General features: G+C 42.6%; 1 protein-coding gene across 2 annotated transcripts in view; it reads right to left on the bottom strand.

Moving 5' to 3' along the window:
- Positions 1 to 14,998, bottom strand: part of LOC118212897 (dihydropyrimidinase-related protein 2) — a 47,451-nt gene extending 32,453 nt beyond the window's left edge. The window contains exon 1 of one of the 2 annotated variants that reach the window (XM_035391364.1): positions 14,584 to 14,998. In XM_035391364.1, the coding sequence (XP_035247255.1) occupies positions 14,584 to 14,847 (264 nt within the window). In that variant the 5' untranslated portion in view covers positions 14,848 to 14,998. Of the gene's footprint in view, positions 1 to 491; positions 895 to 14,583 lie in introns of those variants that run through there. The other variant, XM_035391365.1, reaches the window with a different exon arrangement.
- Between the last annotated feature and the right edge of the window lie 776 nt (positions 14,999 to 15,774).

The raw sequence follows: 15,774 nt of genomic DNA, 5'->3' as shown, positions 1-15,774 counted from the left end.
TAGTGTCAATACAGTATAGTAACAGTTGGAAAATAACATACATTACTTAAATGAATGGGTCGCTCGCCTGCTACTGAAAACCCCATTAAAAGTTACACACGTTTCAGTGACTGTGGCTACACGATGCTTCCAGCGACAGTCCCGGGCACACAGAATAGCAGTTTCTTTCAGATACAGCCTAAACAATGACACATTACAGGTTGTGAACAGTTCTGCTGGCTGGTCTGCAAGCAACGTAGCTACATGTACGATCGCCGCTTCCAAAACGTTTTCAGTAGCCTAGAATAACCCGTGCAAACGATTCTCTTCCAGGCAAATAAGCGAGATATTTTCTAAATGAATGTATTGCGATTGCAATATTTTCTTCTAATAATTTGACGTTTTAGTCACATAATGGCGTGATATGATGCAGTCATATATTACGGTCTATGTCGTACACACCTTATACCCCCATACACTGCATGACCGAATATATACCAGCTGCAACTCACTGTAATGCGAGGAATATTCTTCTTTCCCTGGTAGCCTGACATCTTCTTCTTGTGTTTAAGAAGCGGGTCGCGTTGCTCCGTGCAAGGTCTGCTACGAAAGGACTAGATGCTCGGAACAGTGCGGTTTTAAAAATAACTAATAGTGTTTTTCTTTCTCGTGTTCAAAGAAAATCCACCAGGAGACAATCAATGGAAATGGAAAAATAAATCCGTGAAGCAGTTTCTGTCAGTCGCAAAAAGGAGGCTACCGCTCGCAGAATGGAGAAAGGCTCCCGGCTCCGAAGCAGGTATTTTCTTGTCCCTTGTCTCTGCCGCAGCAGCTAGCCCATCCACACGGACTCAGACACACTGAAAGATTTTCTAAGCGAAGCTCCATCGTACATGCGCAGTGCCCCGCCCTGCTCAGAGGAGAAGTCTAGCCCTCCCCATTTCTTTTCCTAAACCGCCTGAAAGAAAAAAAGGGGGGGCGTGTACAGTATTGTAAAAATGCAAATGAATTTCCACACTTGCCTGGCTGTAATTCCCCTTCATTGGACAGAAGGTGCCTCTCTTTTATTGTGAAGTAACCGAGGAGACGCCCACATCCCGCGTGACTTAAAAAAAACAGCATCAATTGCAACAGCTCATGGAAAACGTCACCTAATTAGGAATTCTGACTTTGTCCCAAAAGAAGCGCAGTATTGTGTAAAGAGGTCTTCAAATATATATTTATGCTGCTAAAAGCAATAACGAACGAAAGAAAGAAATGAGCGCGAGCCTGCAGAGTATAAACTGTGAAGTAATGCAGTAATAGCAGTGAAAACACCAGGACGAACTCAGAGCAACACCCTCCGTAATAGGAATTAAGAAAAAGAGATGGATAGACAGCGGGTAAACAAGGAGCTGAATTGCCGAATTTTAAATAGGAGCTTCATACAGAACTTGACCAAAAGAGTAAAGTCTGAGAAATACTTTGAGAATTTGAGCAAGTGGTGGAAAACTATGGTGGGAAAAGTTCAGTTTTGTCCTCTGTGCTTTATTATTCATCCGTTTCAACCATCAGAGTATGTTTAAATAAAAAAGACCAGACCACAACACAACAGTGCTTTGCTGTTCACAGTGGCCAGAGAAACAGAGGTGAAGAGGGAGGGTTTTTTTATTTTTTTTTTAAATCCTTGTAGTAAAAGTGAACAAGGGAAGGAAATACGCCGAGAGAAAGAAGGAAGAAGTTCACATTATGATCCGCTTTACACACGTGATAAAAAAGGCGAGCGTAAAAAAGCATAAACGGCACCAGACATTCCAGAGAGAGAGAGCAAGAGAGAGAGAGAGAGAGAGAGGTTAAATGCACACTGAAGAGGATCAAGTGGGAAATGCTGAGAAAGGAATTCAGCATTGCATTCCGCACCACTCCCTCACCCCCTCCATTACGCTGTCCCAGGGAACGGGACTCACCACTCAGACTGGCATCAGGAAATGGCCATGCCAGATTAGAATGGAATCAGCGTTGCCCACAAAGTCAGAAATAATTTGAATAAATTAATAAATACTAGATATTTACAGATATCAGGACTTCTGGTAAATTAGTTCTCATTTCCTTTTCATTTTTCGATACCTTGAAGTCACTGAAGTTTTTAGATAAGAAATGTCAAGCAATTGGTGAAATGAAATTGAACATACTTGCATATAAACTGACCATCTAAACATGCAAAAATGTAAAGTTGATCTTTATTTTAAGCCTCTTTGAACATAGCCCGCCAGCAGTTAATTACTTCTTTTTTCTTTTTTGGATAATCTACGTTCTTTTCTTGAGTTGGTAGAACTTTACAGTTTATCCTGCACAAGCAGCTGATTACTTTAGAATTGGGATCAAAAACACTTTATCGCCAAGTATGAGGTTCATACAAAGAATGCCTTGGCACAAGACTTTGCGTTTGCGGCTCTGCGAGTTGGAGAGGTTTTTCCCGCGGCCATGGTGCAGGGAACGAGTTGTTATCGATCGGGCTTCAAATCACTTTGCCCAATCGCGGGAAAGGCGTTGCAGCAGAAGACGGCGGAGGTTCCGCATGCATGGTGACGCATTTTCAGGGTGTGTCACTCGGTCAACTGCAGATAGTGTCGGACGGGAGAGAACGAGCTCTGTTCCGGTCAGCCGTGCTGCTACTGCCGCGCTCAGCCAACTGCGCTGCAGGGAAACAAAACCCGCCAGTGTTAATGCGCAATTATAGAAGCGAGTGAAAGCGAAAATCCTGGTACGGCCTAACCTTACCCCGACGGGTGACGAGCAATCTTTCTGGCTTTGCAGTCCGTATGTTTGTTCCTTATACAAAACTATTACTATATGGCCATTACTATATCTGCATGTCTAGTACACGCTTTACTGAGAATACCTAACACATAATTCATATTATACCAAAAAAAAAACTTAATTTCCTAGATCAATTGGAGATTCAGCTTGTAGCTATTAGAGTAGTGTCCCATTCAAACCCCAAACTTGTTGAAGTGGCACATTCCCTGCACTCTACCAAATCCTTCATCCATATAAATATGTGAAAGTATCTTTTAATTTTCTCACTGTTCTCTTTTGAAGTTTTTGAAGTTCTTATTACTAACTGTGTACACCCCGATCTAGCTAATAAAAGTGCTAGCGGGCAGTCCTTTTTTCTTGTGTCTGTTTACAGGCCATCTGGGCCTTATTCTGATTTCTTAAGGGAATTTGCTGGGTTTTTATCACACCTTGCAATTTCAGCAGATAAGGTCTTAATTGTTGGTGATTTCAACATACATGTGGATAGAAATGGTGACCCCCTAGGAACAGCTTTTGCCTCTATTATTGATTCCATTGGTTTTGTACAGAATGTTTGTGAGCCTATTCACTACCGTGGCCATACCTTAGACTTAGTTCTGTCCCATGGTATCAGTGTGGTAAATCTTACCATCGCACCTCATAACCCTATACTATCAGATAATTTCCTTATTACGTTCAATATTAAGGCATCAAATCCTCCTGTATCAGAGCCTAGACGTTACTACAGCTGATCAGTAAACCCTGAGGTTATTCCAAAGTTTATAAATATGCTTCCGGATCATTCCTCTCCACAGAAGAAAAGGCTGATGAAAATGCTGATGAAGCTGCACTGGACCAATTGACTAACCAGCTAACCCTTACCCTCAGGAACACTCTTGATGTTGTTGCCCCCCTTAAAAAAAGAAACCCTAGTCGGAAAAAGAACACTCCATGGTACAACGATACCACCCGGGCCCTGAAGCAGTTTACTAGAAAATTAGAGCGAAAATGGCGGTCAACAAAGCTAGAAGTATTTCATCTTGCATGGAAAAACAGCTTTCTTCAGTATAAGCAAGCTCTTGCTTCTGCTAGATCTGCCTTTTTCTCAAAACTAATTGAACAAAACAGACATAACCCAAAATTTCTATTTAGTACTGTGGATAAATTAACTAAAAAAAAATCATCAGAGTTTTCAACTTATCCCTCCAATCTTGGCAGCATTGACTTCATGAACTTTTTCAATCAGAAAATTGAGGCTATTAGAAACCAGATTTCCAAACTGTCTCCATCATGCACTATTCCTGTTCATGTTAATAAACAGCCCCGCACCTGGTTACAACAGGAAGATTTACAGACAGCGGTACTAAACTGTTTTACGCCCATTAGCATGGTCGAGTTATCCAAATTAGTTATGTCTTCAAAACCGACGACCTGTCTACTCGATCCTATTCCTTCAAATTGGATTAAAGAACTATTTCCGGTACCAGGCCAGCATATACTAAAAATCATTAACACATCCCTAGTCACAGGATACGTACCTGAGTCACTAAAAGTGGCAGTTATTAAGCCATTATTGAAGAAACCAAACCTAGAACCTGATAAATTGGAAAATTATAGACCTATTTCAAACCTTCCATTTCTATCAAAATTATTGGAGAAAACAGTTGCTAAGCAACTAAGTGCATACCTTAGCTCCTTGAAGTATTCCAATCTGGGTTTAGACCCCACCACAGCACAGAAACCGCACTTATCAAGGTTACAAATGATTTACTACTGTCAGCCGACCGTAACTCTGTGTCGGTTCTTGTGCTCCTCGACCTGAGTGCAGCTTTTGACACAATTGATCATGGAATTCTACTGGACAGACTCCAGGCCTGTGTTGGACTTCATGGACAGGCACTCGCATGGTTTGGATCATACCTATGTGACAGGAAACAGTTTGTCAAATTAAAAGAAGAAGAGTCCAGCTCCTCAATAATGAAATATGGTATTCCACAAGGATCACTAGGACCAGTACTCTTCTCGCTATATATGCTACCACTTGGCAATATTATCCGGGCACATGGCGTAGAGTTCCACTGTTATGCGGACGATACTCAGATTTATATTTCAATGAAACCTGGCGAAGCACTGCCGCTTTCACAGTTAGAGGCCTGTATTGTAGATATCAAGGTTTGGATGCTTTCAAATTTTCTGCTCCTAAATTCAGATAAGACTGAAATGTTGGTTTTAGGTCCCAAAATATTAAGGGAGAAATTGTCTACTCTCACCTTAAACTGTGATGGTTGTTTGGCTGAACCTAATATGGCCGTTAAAGACCTTGGTGTCACCATTGATCCTGATCTATCTTTTGACACCCATATAAAAAACATCCAGAATTGCCTTCTTTCAGCTACGCAACATAGCTAAAATTAGACATTTCCTGTCAGTTGGGGATGCTGAAAAATTGATCCATGCGTTTGTTACATCTAGGTTAGATTACTGTAATGCCCTGCTTTCTGGCTGCCCTAATAACTCGTTAAAGAGTCTCCAGCTTGTGCAGAATGCAGCTGCTCGTATCTTGACCAGAACTAAGAAGTATGAGCACATTACACCAGTACTAGCGTCGCTTCACTGGCTACCCATTAAGCATAGGATAGATTTCAAGGTTTTGCTCCTGACTTTTAAAGCTCTGCATGGACGTGCACATGTATACATATCTAACCTGCTCCTACCTTATAAGCCCACAAGGTCACTCCGATCCCAAGACGCAGGCTACTTGGTAGTCCCAAGAATTTCCAAAAAACTAAAAGGTGGTAGGGCTTTCTCCTACAGGGCCCCACTACTGTGGAACCAGCTTCCAAAATTTATAAAGGAGTCAGGCTCAGGCTCAATATTTAAATCTAGATTAAAAACGCACCTCTATGCTCAGGCTTATAATCAGTTGTAGTCTGGAGACAGGGTGCGAGAAGCCTGTAGTCATAGAGCTTTGTAGGTGGCAATCCTTTCCTTTTCCTGTCAATCAGCTGTGACCAAACTTTACATGGGCTGGCTCTTGATAGGCGGGTATGGTTGTCTACCCCTCATGACTGCATGGGCTCTCCATCCCTGTCCTAGTAGCTATGCAGCCATATAGTACTCCTGGGGGGGTCCCCCCAATACATACTACTGCCACTTTACCCACTGTCTGCTATATTGCAAATTCCCTCATTGCCGTTTCTACCCTCTTCCCCACGCTGCCGGCGGGGCTCTTGCCCCGATCTTCGATAGTGCTTTGAGAGTCGTCTGGTCTCCCCCACCTCTGCGGTCCAGCCCTTCTTTCGTCATTGCCTCCACCCTGCCCACATCTGGCGCCACCTGCTGTTCCCCATCACCGCCACCCGGCCCCACCCATCATCTGAGCCACATCATCAACCTTATAAAACTGACTGACATGCTGGTCACCAGTCGGCACCCTGAGCCGACCAGAGGAGGATGGGTTTCCCCCTCGAGCCTGGTTCCTTCCAAGGTTTCTTCCCATCTGCCACAGGGAGTTTTTCCTTGCCACTGTTGCATTAGGCTTGCTCCTGTGGGGGTTTAGGCCAGGGTTGTCTGTAAAGCGTATTGTGACAACTGCTGTAAAATACGCTATACATATAAAATTGGCAATTAAATTTGAAATTTGAATTGTTGTCTGTAGCTGAACAGTGTTCTATTAACTGGGATTATACCCCAGTGGCTTCAGTTCCCTTTACCAGATGAAGGGTGGTTTTTGCACCTAGAGCAAAGTACTTGACTTGATTTGCTCTAGTAAATATCCATCCTTCCATCCATTATCTATACCCGCTTGTCCTGGGCAGGGTCACGGGGAGCCTATCCCAGCATGCATTGGGCCGCCAATCTATCACAGGGTACACCCATCCTTCACTCACCATTCACTCACACATTCATACCTATGGGCAATTTAGTGTCTCCAATCAGCCTACCTGCATGTTTTTGGACTGTGGGAGTGAACCGGAGAACCCGGAGGAAACCCACGTGGACACAGGGAGACCATGCAAGCGCCACACAGAAAGGCCCAGGCTGAATTCAAACCCAAGACCTTCTTGCTGTGAAGCGACAGTGCTGCCCACTGCACCACCGTGCCGCCCTTCCGTAAATATCCAACACTGGAAATGGTAACACACAGAACATTCATATGGAGTAAGGGGCACAAAGGGCGTTGGCATGTTCTCATCTCAGTCAGGGTGAGCTGCCATTTGTTAAAGTCTTGCACTAGTCCATACTTGGCCAGAGGTACTCAGGGTATCCAGAGGCTCTCTGCACTCTCGGATTGTGCACTCTATCAGAGAGACGCACTCAACTGTGTCTTGGCTTTGCCATAAAGCTGCTAAAGTCCAACTTCAGAGACTGGCTACTCCCCCTCAGGGAGGAGCTCACAGGTTGTCAGACAAGGAACTCAAACAAACTGGCCATCCCAAGATGTTGAACTGAGAGATACAGGAGATCACCAATCCCCTATATGTGCAGACTCCTAAATGACAGCGGATTTTAAATTTAAATTTGGGATACGAGATTAGATCTCAGCTTAGATAATTGCAATAATTAAATTTTTAGTCTACTTAGTATTGATGTTTTATTGTAACAGCAAAATAATTCAGTGTTTTTAATGACAACTGTCTTTATGAACCTGTAATAATGCTGAAAGGTCAATAAATTTAAAAAAACACTCGCATGCGACCTTTTGGGTTCGAAACATGAACAAGACCAGGTTAAAACCTAGTATATGGCTGGACTTGACAGTGTTTCCTCTGGGATGTTTTTCAGCAGCGGGGGAAAGGGTTTTGTTGTACCTGGGTGGTGCGCGCGTGCCGCCGGCGTCGGAGTGAATATCAATAGGTCATTTAAAAATATGAAATAAAATGACACTTGACTGCAAAACAAAATGTAGAACATATTTATTGACATCTACTTATTCATGCATAATGCCTCTTTGAGCCACTACTTACAGATAGCACTGTATATTAGCCTCAGTTTGCAGCCTGGCTGAGAGCCATGGGTGGAACCTTGTCTTGTTTACCCATTTAAGGTCCCAGCCTGATAGCCTGTGCTTAGTCTTCGTTTTCTCTCATCTCTCCTGTCCTCCTCCACTCTCCTCTCCACTCTGATCTCTTTCTGCCCTCTCTCCTGCTTCATTCTGCTCTCCTGCTCCACTCGGCTCCACTACTCCTGCCTGTCTACTTGTTTAATAAGGTTACATTTGAGAATGAGTAACGTTAGATCATTCTCTCACATTACAAGTAGTTGATCACGCAACCAGTAAGAACATAAAAATATTGTAGTAGCCACCGCTAACGTTACATATTTTAGAACTAGAAGGCATTTCTTTCCCTTAAAAATTTTGAGGTATAGCTAAGAACCTTGAGCCCCTCTCTAACGAAAGTAACGTTAGAGCGAAAGCACATTATCGACCACCCGAAGGGTGGGACGTGTATCGACCACCTGAACCGCTAGTGTATTTACTTTGTAATTTATTAGAGAGAACTGGACATTGTTACCTATTAAAATGTAAGTCCTGTAAAAATACACATACTAAACTGTCTAAATGTGAAAAACCAACCTCATACATATACATTTAGTTATATATAGCCTTATTTACTATATCAACTTTCAGACAAGCAACATGCTCGGAATTATCTCATTGCGACCCACTAAACCCAATGGCACAGACGTTGCTTCATAATTTCAACTGCTTTCCTGCTTTCCTAACGGCTATTTTTCATCCTGCGACTTGGGTTACAACAGTGAATATGTACGGATTCCTAGACATGCTGATAGCGACCACCCTTTCTCATAGTAACCTCAAATACAGAAGACAGGACACCTATACAGTATGCTAGCAAATTGATATCAAGTTCCATTCATTTATATGAGGTGGTCGATACAGGTCCCCTTAGCAACCAAAAGTTAGAGTTGGGCTACCTCTGACTTATTTGCCGGCACTGAAAAAAATCGCAAAAGTACTGAAAAAATAACCACTGGAGGATAACAAGGACATTTTTTCCGACATAACTAGGTACAGGTTGCTAGCGATATTTCACCTATTTCATAGTTGCAAATCTGTTTACGTTACCTAGCTTGTTAGCTGGAACATTATTCCACGATATATTATTAATATTAATGAGAATTAGTTGGCCATGAACATCAATAGAGAATACATTGCGAATGCTTATTTAAACTGTAAAATCTATCAAACTTAACGTTAGCTAGTTAAATCTACCTTTTTTCTTGTTCTCCGGTAACGTAATCCTATCCTCTGCTGTGTTTGTCACTCTGCCTGAGGAGAAAATGCTGTACTCGCGCTGTTGTTTATTTGGTTGTCATGACACACGTGATCCGGCCGACCAATGGTGTAACTTCATCACTCAGTCACTCACTCAGTCACTCAGTCACAGACATTCGCGTTTGTAGGGCTGGCCCCGCTGTTGCGATCCGGCCAAAAAAAGAGGGATTAACTCTCTACTGCGGGTGACCTCAACAGGACACTGATACCACGCTACGCAGGGGCGATGTGTGACCCGTTCAGGACACTGATACCACGCTACGCAGGGGCGATGTGTGACCCGTTCAGGACACTGATACCACGCTACGCAGGGGCGATGTGTGACCCGTTCAGGACACTGATACCACGCTACGCAGGGGCGATGTGTGACCCGTTCAGGACACTGATACCACGCTACGCAGGGGCGATGTGTGACCTCTTCAGGCCTTGCTGAGTGTCTCCAGCTCACTGAACCATGATATCTGATCAAAACTTTACCATGTGTCTGCAGCACAGAGGTGCTAGAAGGTACTCTACAATGTCCAGATCTCCAAACGTGGAGAACATCAGTACTCTGGAACACACGAGTGTGACATCATCAGCAGGGCATAGAGGCCCATTAAGAACCAACAGGTGAAGAGTTAACCAAAGAAACCAACAAATACCACAACACAGATGATCTATCTTCACACAACTATAGACGCTTTCATCGGACGCACGCGCGTTGCCGAGGTTGTGCGCTTGGTCCTAAATTAACTTCCGGTCTGTGTTTGTTTATTATTGGGTTTGTGTTTACTGGCTAATATGGCACCGATTACAAACGGAGTGAAAGTTAAACTGATGAGCAGACTGACGTTGGGCTCAGGTTGTTGTGCTGTGGGGTGCAACCTGGAACAAATGCCATTTCGAAAATTTGTAAAAATACATTATTTAACTTTGTAACCCCACTAGGGAATTGTGAAACGAATTGCTTGAATCCCTGCGATTATTATAGCTGGTGCTTGCCCATTGTTACTTCGTATTTTTGAGAAATAACTGGACATCGTTACCTATTAAAATGCAAGTCCTGTAAAAATACCCATAAACTGTATAAATAAATAAACCAACTTCATACATACACATTTACATAATACTAATACAGCCTTATTTACTATATCAACTTTAAGACAAGCAACACGCTCGTAATTATCTCATCGTGACCCATTAAAGCCAATGGCGCAGACGTTGCTTCATACTTTCAAACTGCTTTCCCAACGGCTATTTTGCATCCTGCGACTTGGGTTACGACAGTGAATATGTACGGATTCCTAGACGTGCTGATAACGACCACCCGTTCTCATATTAACCTCAAATACTCAAGACAGGACACTTATACAGTATGCTAGCAAATTTATGTTAAGTTCCATTCATATATAGGGTTGTAGATACACGTCCCCTTAGCAACCAAAAGCTAGCGTTGGACCACTTATTTGCCGGCACAGAAAAAAAAAATCGTGAAAGTATTTGAAAAAATAACCACGGGAGGATAACAAGGACATTTTTTCCTACTTAACTAGGTACAGGTTGTTCCCGATATTTCACCTATTTCATATATAGTTGCAAATCAGTTTACGTTTTCCTGTCTGTCGAACGAAGGTGGTCGAATAGGTGCTCTCACTGTAGCACCGACATTGTTTCAGGTAACAAACTCATGATAAGCGATAGCTAATAGCTAGCTGACCAGTAACAAGCCTTCAATAGTTATGAACGAGAATTAGCTAACTAAATTGACTGTAGCTAGCTAGCTAGCTAAATGTAGCTAACATTGTATAAATAAATTATACACAGAAACGTTGGATCAATGCTAGTAGTTGATACGCTATAGCTACGTTTTGAACGAACGTTATGATACCTGTTTCCAATGACTTGACAAAGTTACACTGCCTGATCATTTTTGTTGTGGTAACCTAGCAAGATGACCCAAACTATTAGAGCCACGATGTTTTTCCATCAATGAATGCTATACAAATAAATACCTATAGTAATTGCATTGGCTACACATGCTGCCCAGCACTAGCCCCATTTTGTGTCTCATGTAATCATCGTTTTTAAGCAATGTAATAGAAAGAGTGCACTTTTTACACAAGAATGTGCATGTAACCAGACGAGTTATGGATTATGCAAGGAATGTATGATGCTCCGCAAGGTGCAATACTGTCAACAGTTGTTTCTGTCGCTTGTTTTTCTGGTGGTGGAACGTTATCGCATTTAAGTTTGGCCAAGTAACGGTTCTTTTCTTCGACTGGTAACCCCAAATAATACTGACTTGACATAGTTTTAACTAGCTAGCTAACATAATTTACTTGTTATTTATTTTGCTTGTTATCAGAAATAGTCTAAAGGGACTCTGTTGTTATTGATTGTTTGCGGAAGTCTGCCGGAAGTTAAGTTAGGGCCAGAACAACGCACACGCGCAATAACGTTTGTTTATGTTGTTACCGTTGAAAGCGTCTATACCTACAGTGATCGCAATCATTAATCAGAGATCGTCATATCTCATCATTTCATACCACGTCTTATTTCTAATTCTGTTCAACTCAAAAGGAAATCAGTTCGCTAAAAGAAATCATGGTAAATGGACTGCATTTATATAGCGCTTTTATCCAAAGCGCTTTACAATTGATGCCTCTCATTCACCAGAGCATTTAGGGGTTAGGTGTCTTGCTCAGGGACACTTCGACAGGGTGGGGCTTGAACCGGAAACCCTCCGACTGCCAGACAACCGCTCTTACCTCCTGAGCTATGTCGCCCCTAATGCCTCTAAATCAGTCGTCTAAAGCTTTTATTAAAGGGTGTTTTTATTCATTTTGGTTTCGCCATGGAGAAATTACACCACTTTTTTTATACATAGTCCCCCATATCAGAGCACCATAATATTTGGGACAAATTGCTTCGCAAGTGTTTCTGATTTGCCAGGTGTGTTTAATTTCTTACTGTGTAGGTATAAGATAGATTTTAGTATCTAGTCTTGATTCAAGCCTTTTGATTGCCTTTGGAGTCTGTTAGTCTGTTTCACTGTTTGTCCAAAAGTCAAGGAAGCCATCATGAGGCTGAGAAATAAGGAAAACAGTCAGAGACATAGGCCAAAACTCATGCTTACCAACATCAACTGTTTGGAACATCATTAAGAAGAAAGAGAGCACCGGTGCGCTCAGTAATTGCAAAGGGCCTGGTAGGCCAAGTAAGAACTCTAGAGTTGATGACAAAAAAATACTCACCATAACAGAGAAAAACCCCAAAACACCTGTCCGTCAGATCAGAACGCTCTGCAGGAGGAAGGCGTGGATGGGTCAGTGACTACTGTCCACAGAAGACTTCATGAACAGAATAACAGAGGCTACACCGCAAGATGCAAACTGTTAGTTCACCACAAAAACAGGACAGCCAGGTTACAGTTCACTAAAAGTACCCAAAAGAGCCTGCAGAGTTCTGGAAACTGGTATTGTGGGAAAATGAGATCAAGATTCACTTGTATCTGAGTAATGGCAAGAGCAAAGTGTGGAGGCCAAAAGGAACTGCCCAAGATCCAATACACCCCCCTCATCTGTGAAACGTGGTGGTGGGGGTGTCATGGTTTGGGTATGCATGGCTGCCACAGGTACTGGCTCACTTGTCTATTGATTATGTAACTGCTAACGGTTGTAGCAGAATGAATTGTGAAGTGCACAGAAGCATCTTATCTGCTGAAGTTCAAAGAAGTGCCTCCAAACTCATTGGATGGTGCTTCATCCTACAACAAGACAGTGATTCAAAACATACTGCTAATGCAAGAAAGGAGTTTTCTAAGCCAAAAATAGGACAATTCTTCAACTGGCCGAGTTATTCACCCAAACTGAATTGAATTGAACATGCGTTTATTACACTGAAGAGAAAACGTATGGCAACTAGCCATCGAAACAAGCAAGATCTGAAGAGCTGCCGTGTAGTATGGCAGAGCGTCACTAGAGGTGATAACATGAATATGTCCCAGTATGATTAGGCAAACCCTGGGCAGCCGGGCCCTGGATACAGCCTGCCGGGCACATTGCCTTTCAGAAATTGGAACTTCTGACCCATGACTTTTTGTCCATTAATTCAACACACTAACTGGAATACATTTCACATGATTGCAAGTGCTTGAGATTGAGTTTCTCTTTGTTCCATGTAACTGAACACCGCACTCTCGGTGTGGAACCATTTTTACATTTGTACTGATAGTAGATCTGTAAGTGATCCTAAATATGCAGTTGTATGATTGGATGCCGTATATGCTGCAAGCTCTCCAACATCATTGACGAGGGAAATCTCCAGCTTGTACTGAATATCACCAACAAAAAAAAAACACTATGAGAATAACTTTGAAGCATACCAACAGATTTAACCTCAGACAGAAGGTTCTTATATTTACAATGTCAATATTACAAGAGGTCAGTGACCTTTGGGGGAATGTGGCATGTGTTTGTGAAACACATTAAAAAAGAGGTGTTCTTAGAGAACAGTTGTGTTTTTGCTTAATAACAACTTCAGACTCTCTTTTCTTAGTTTTTCAGTTATCTGATGTTCCCAGCACCTCCCGTGCCTTTAGGAAAATTAGATGGTAATCACCTTAAAGAACAGGAAGAGCAAATAGCAGGAATCTCATTCTCTGGTAGACAGGCTGACCTTTAACCTCTGAAACACCACCTTAACCAGTCCTTCCCAAACTGTGCTGTGTTGTGTCTGCACTATGTCCCGATTTTCAGACCAGTGATTTGAAACTGTACCTGTTACACACTCTGCAGCAATTATAGTTTGCATGCAGTTTCTATTGCACACATTAAAAACATTTTATTCCACGTTTGAACTTATGGTAAGCAATATTTCTAAAAGGGGTGGGATACAAAAAATGAATTCACAGCTTCATTAATTTGGTTGTGAGAGCAGGAATAAAATAGAATCGTTGACGTAAAACTCCATCAAACCAATCCCACACCGCCTTGGAGTGTTCTTAAGACGTCCAGACCAGCGATTACAGGGTTAAATATGAAAGAAAACAATGAGGGGACTTCGGGATTGGACAGATCAGTTCTAGGTCCTGTTTGCTTTTATTAGTCAAGTCAGCGCATGAATAAAATGAGCGGAATCAACCATGAACGGAAGCTACTATACGATTTCATGTAGCGCGAGGTCTCCGCACTTGGTTTTGCGTGGGTGCACATATTTTACAAACCAAACTATTCAGACCCCGTAAATGGGTGGGATAGGCACATGTGGCAGGTAAATGACAACGTTTTCTCTTCGAGTCCTGAGTGAGATTTTACTCATTTCGAAGAGTGAAATTACCTGTGGAAAGGGTGCTGAACGAATGAATAAAATAATAATAAATGTGTTGTAGATGTGATTAAAATGGGGCGTGGTTTTTCAGGGCCATTAAAAATAGCTCTCATTCAGGAAAGTCCACACGTTTGATAAAATCCTTCCGATAAAAGCTTGATCCGTCTGGTTGTCGGAGTTCCGGCGTGACTCCGCACAAAATCAACACGCCCTACCTGATCGATGAGGTTCTGCAGCGTCTCTTTGCCAGTGCTTCTCCGTATCTCAACCTTCCTTCTGGCGGGTTGAGAGAGGATCTCACCCTGCTTATCAATGACCAGGGCGCCCGCCTCTCTACTGTCCCTGCCCGCTGACACGGAATCAAAATCCAGGGTCTTTTTCTCGGTGGAGCTCTCCACCGGGCACAACATGCCACAGAATTTGGGGCTACCCGGCCCCGCGTATTTAAAGAAAGCGGGCACGTCTTCGGTGGTCGACATGGTCCCAGTTGATTACCCGGGGCTCGGCTTGCCTTGCTTCTTGCTAAATATTTCAGGGACGCATGTAATAACTGTGACCGAATCGAGGGACGAAGTGCAGATTCGTCCACTGTGGAAGTGTAGCTCAGATAAGTCTCTCCAATCTCCAGCGCTACAGACGGCGGGAAATGAAGAGGCTACAGTGATCGCAATCATTAATCAGAGATCGTCATATCTCATCATCTCATATCACGTCTTATTTCTAATTCTGTTCAACTCAAAAGGAAATCAGTTCGCTAAAAGAAATCAGTCGTCTAAATCTTTGCAACAAGCATGCTTTATAGTTTCACGCTTATTAACATGATTTTAATAGGAAGGCATGCTAATGATTATAGACAGTACAATATGTTGCACACATTCAACTAATTTAAGCGTTTACATTAGTAGAGCGCTCATTGGCAGAGGCAGAGGCACAAAAGCAAGAACCCGCGAAGTTACGCGGTGCCATGCTCGTTTTGCTGCCATGTAGATAAAACCCGGCTCTCTCATTACGTGCCCGAAGAGCAGACAGGCAGCCGCAGTCTTCGGCAGACCCTTAGAGCCGTAGGCTCAGGGAGAGGCGGGGGAAAAGGTAGGCTAGTGTATCATGTTAAGTTGAAAGTAACTTCAGTGGTGAAAGAACCGGTTGGCTGAGAGATCCAGATGGGGAAGAACCTGTAAACTCTCCGTCCGGAAGTGGTGAGGTGTCGGTGCTGAGAAATGAAATGAATATACAAATACACATTAGCCATCTGCCTTTTAGAGGTGTTATTATTTATTCAAAGGCATTGGATTATGGCTCTACTTATAATGTGCCCTCATTTCTGACTGTTTAATGCGAGATAAACTCCATTTGGTGGGCACTAAATAGTACTGTCGGGTTTTCGATTAAAGAAACAAATTATTTTA

The sequence above is a fragment of the Anguilla anguilla genome, chromosome 14 (genome assembly GCF_013347855.1).
Source record: "Anguilla anguilla isolate fAngAng1 chromosome 14, fAngAng1.pri, whole genome shotgun sequence".
NCBI classification, from domain to species: Eukaryota; Metazoa; Chordata; class Actinopteri; order Anguilliformes; family Anguillidae; genus Anguilla; species Anguilla anguilla.
The sequence above is the reverse complement of the archived record's forward strand: the minus strand, read 5'-3'. Positions and strand labels throughout refer to the sequence as shown.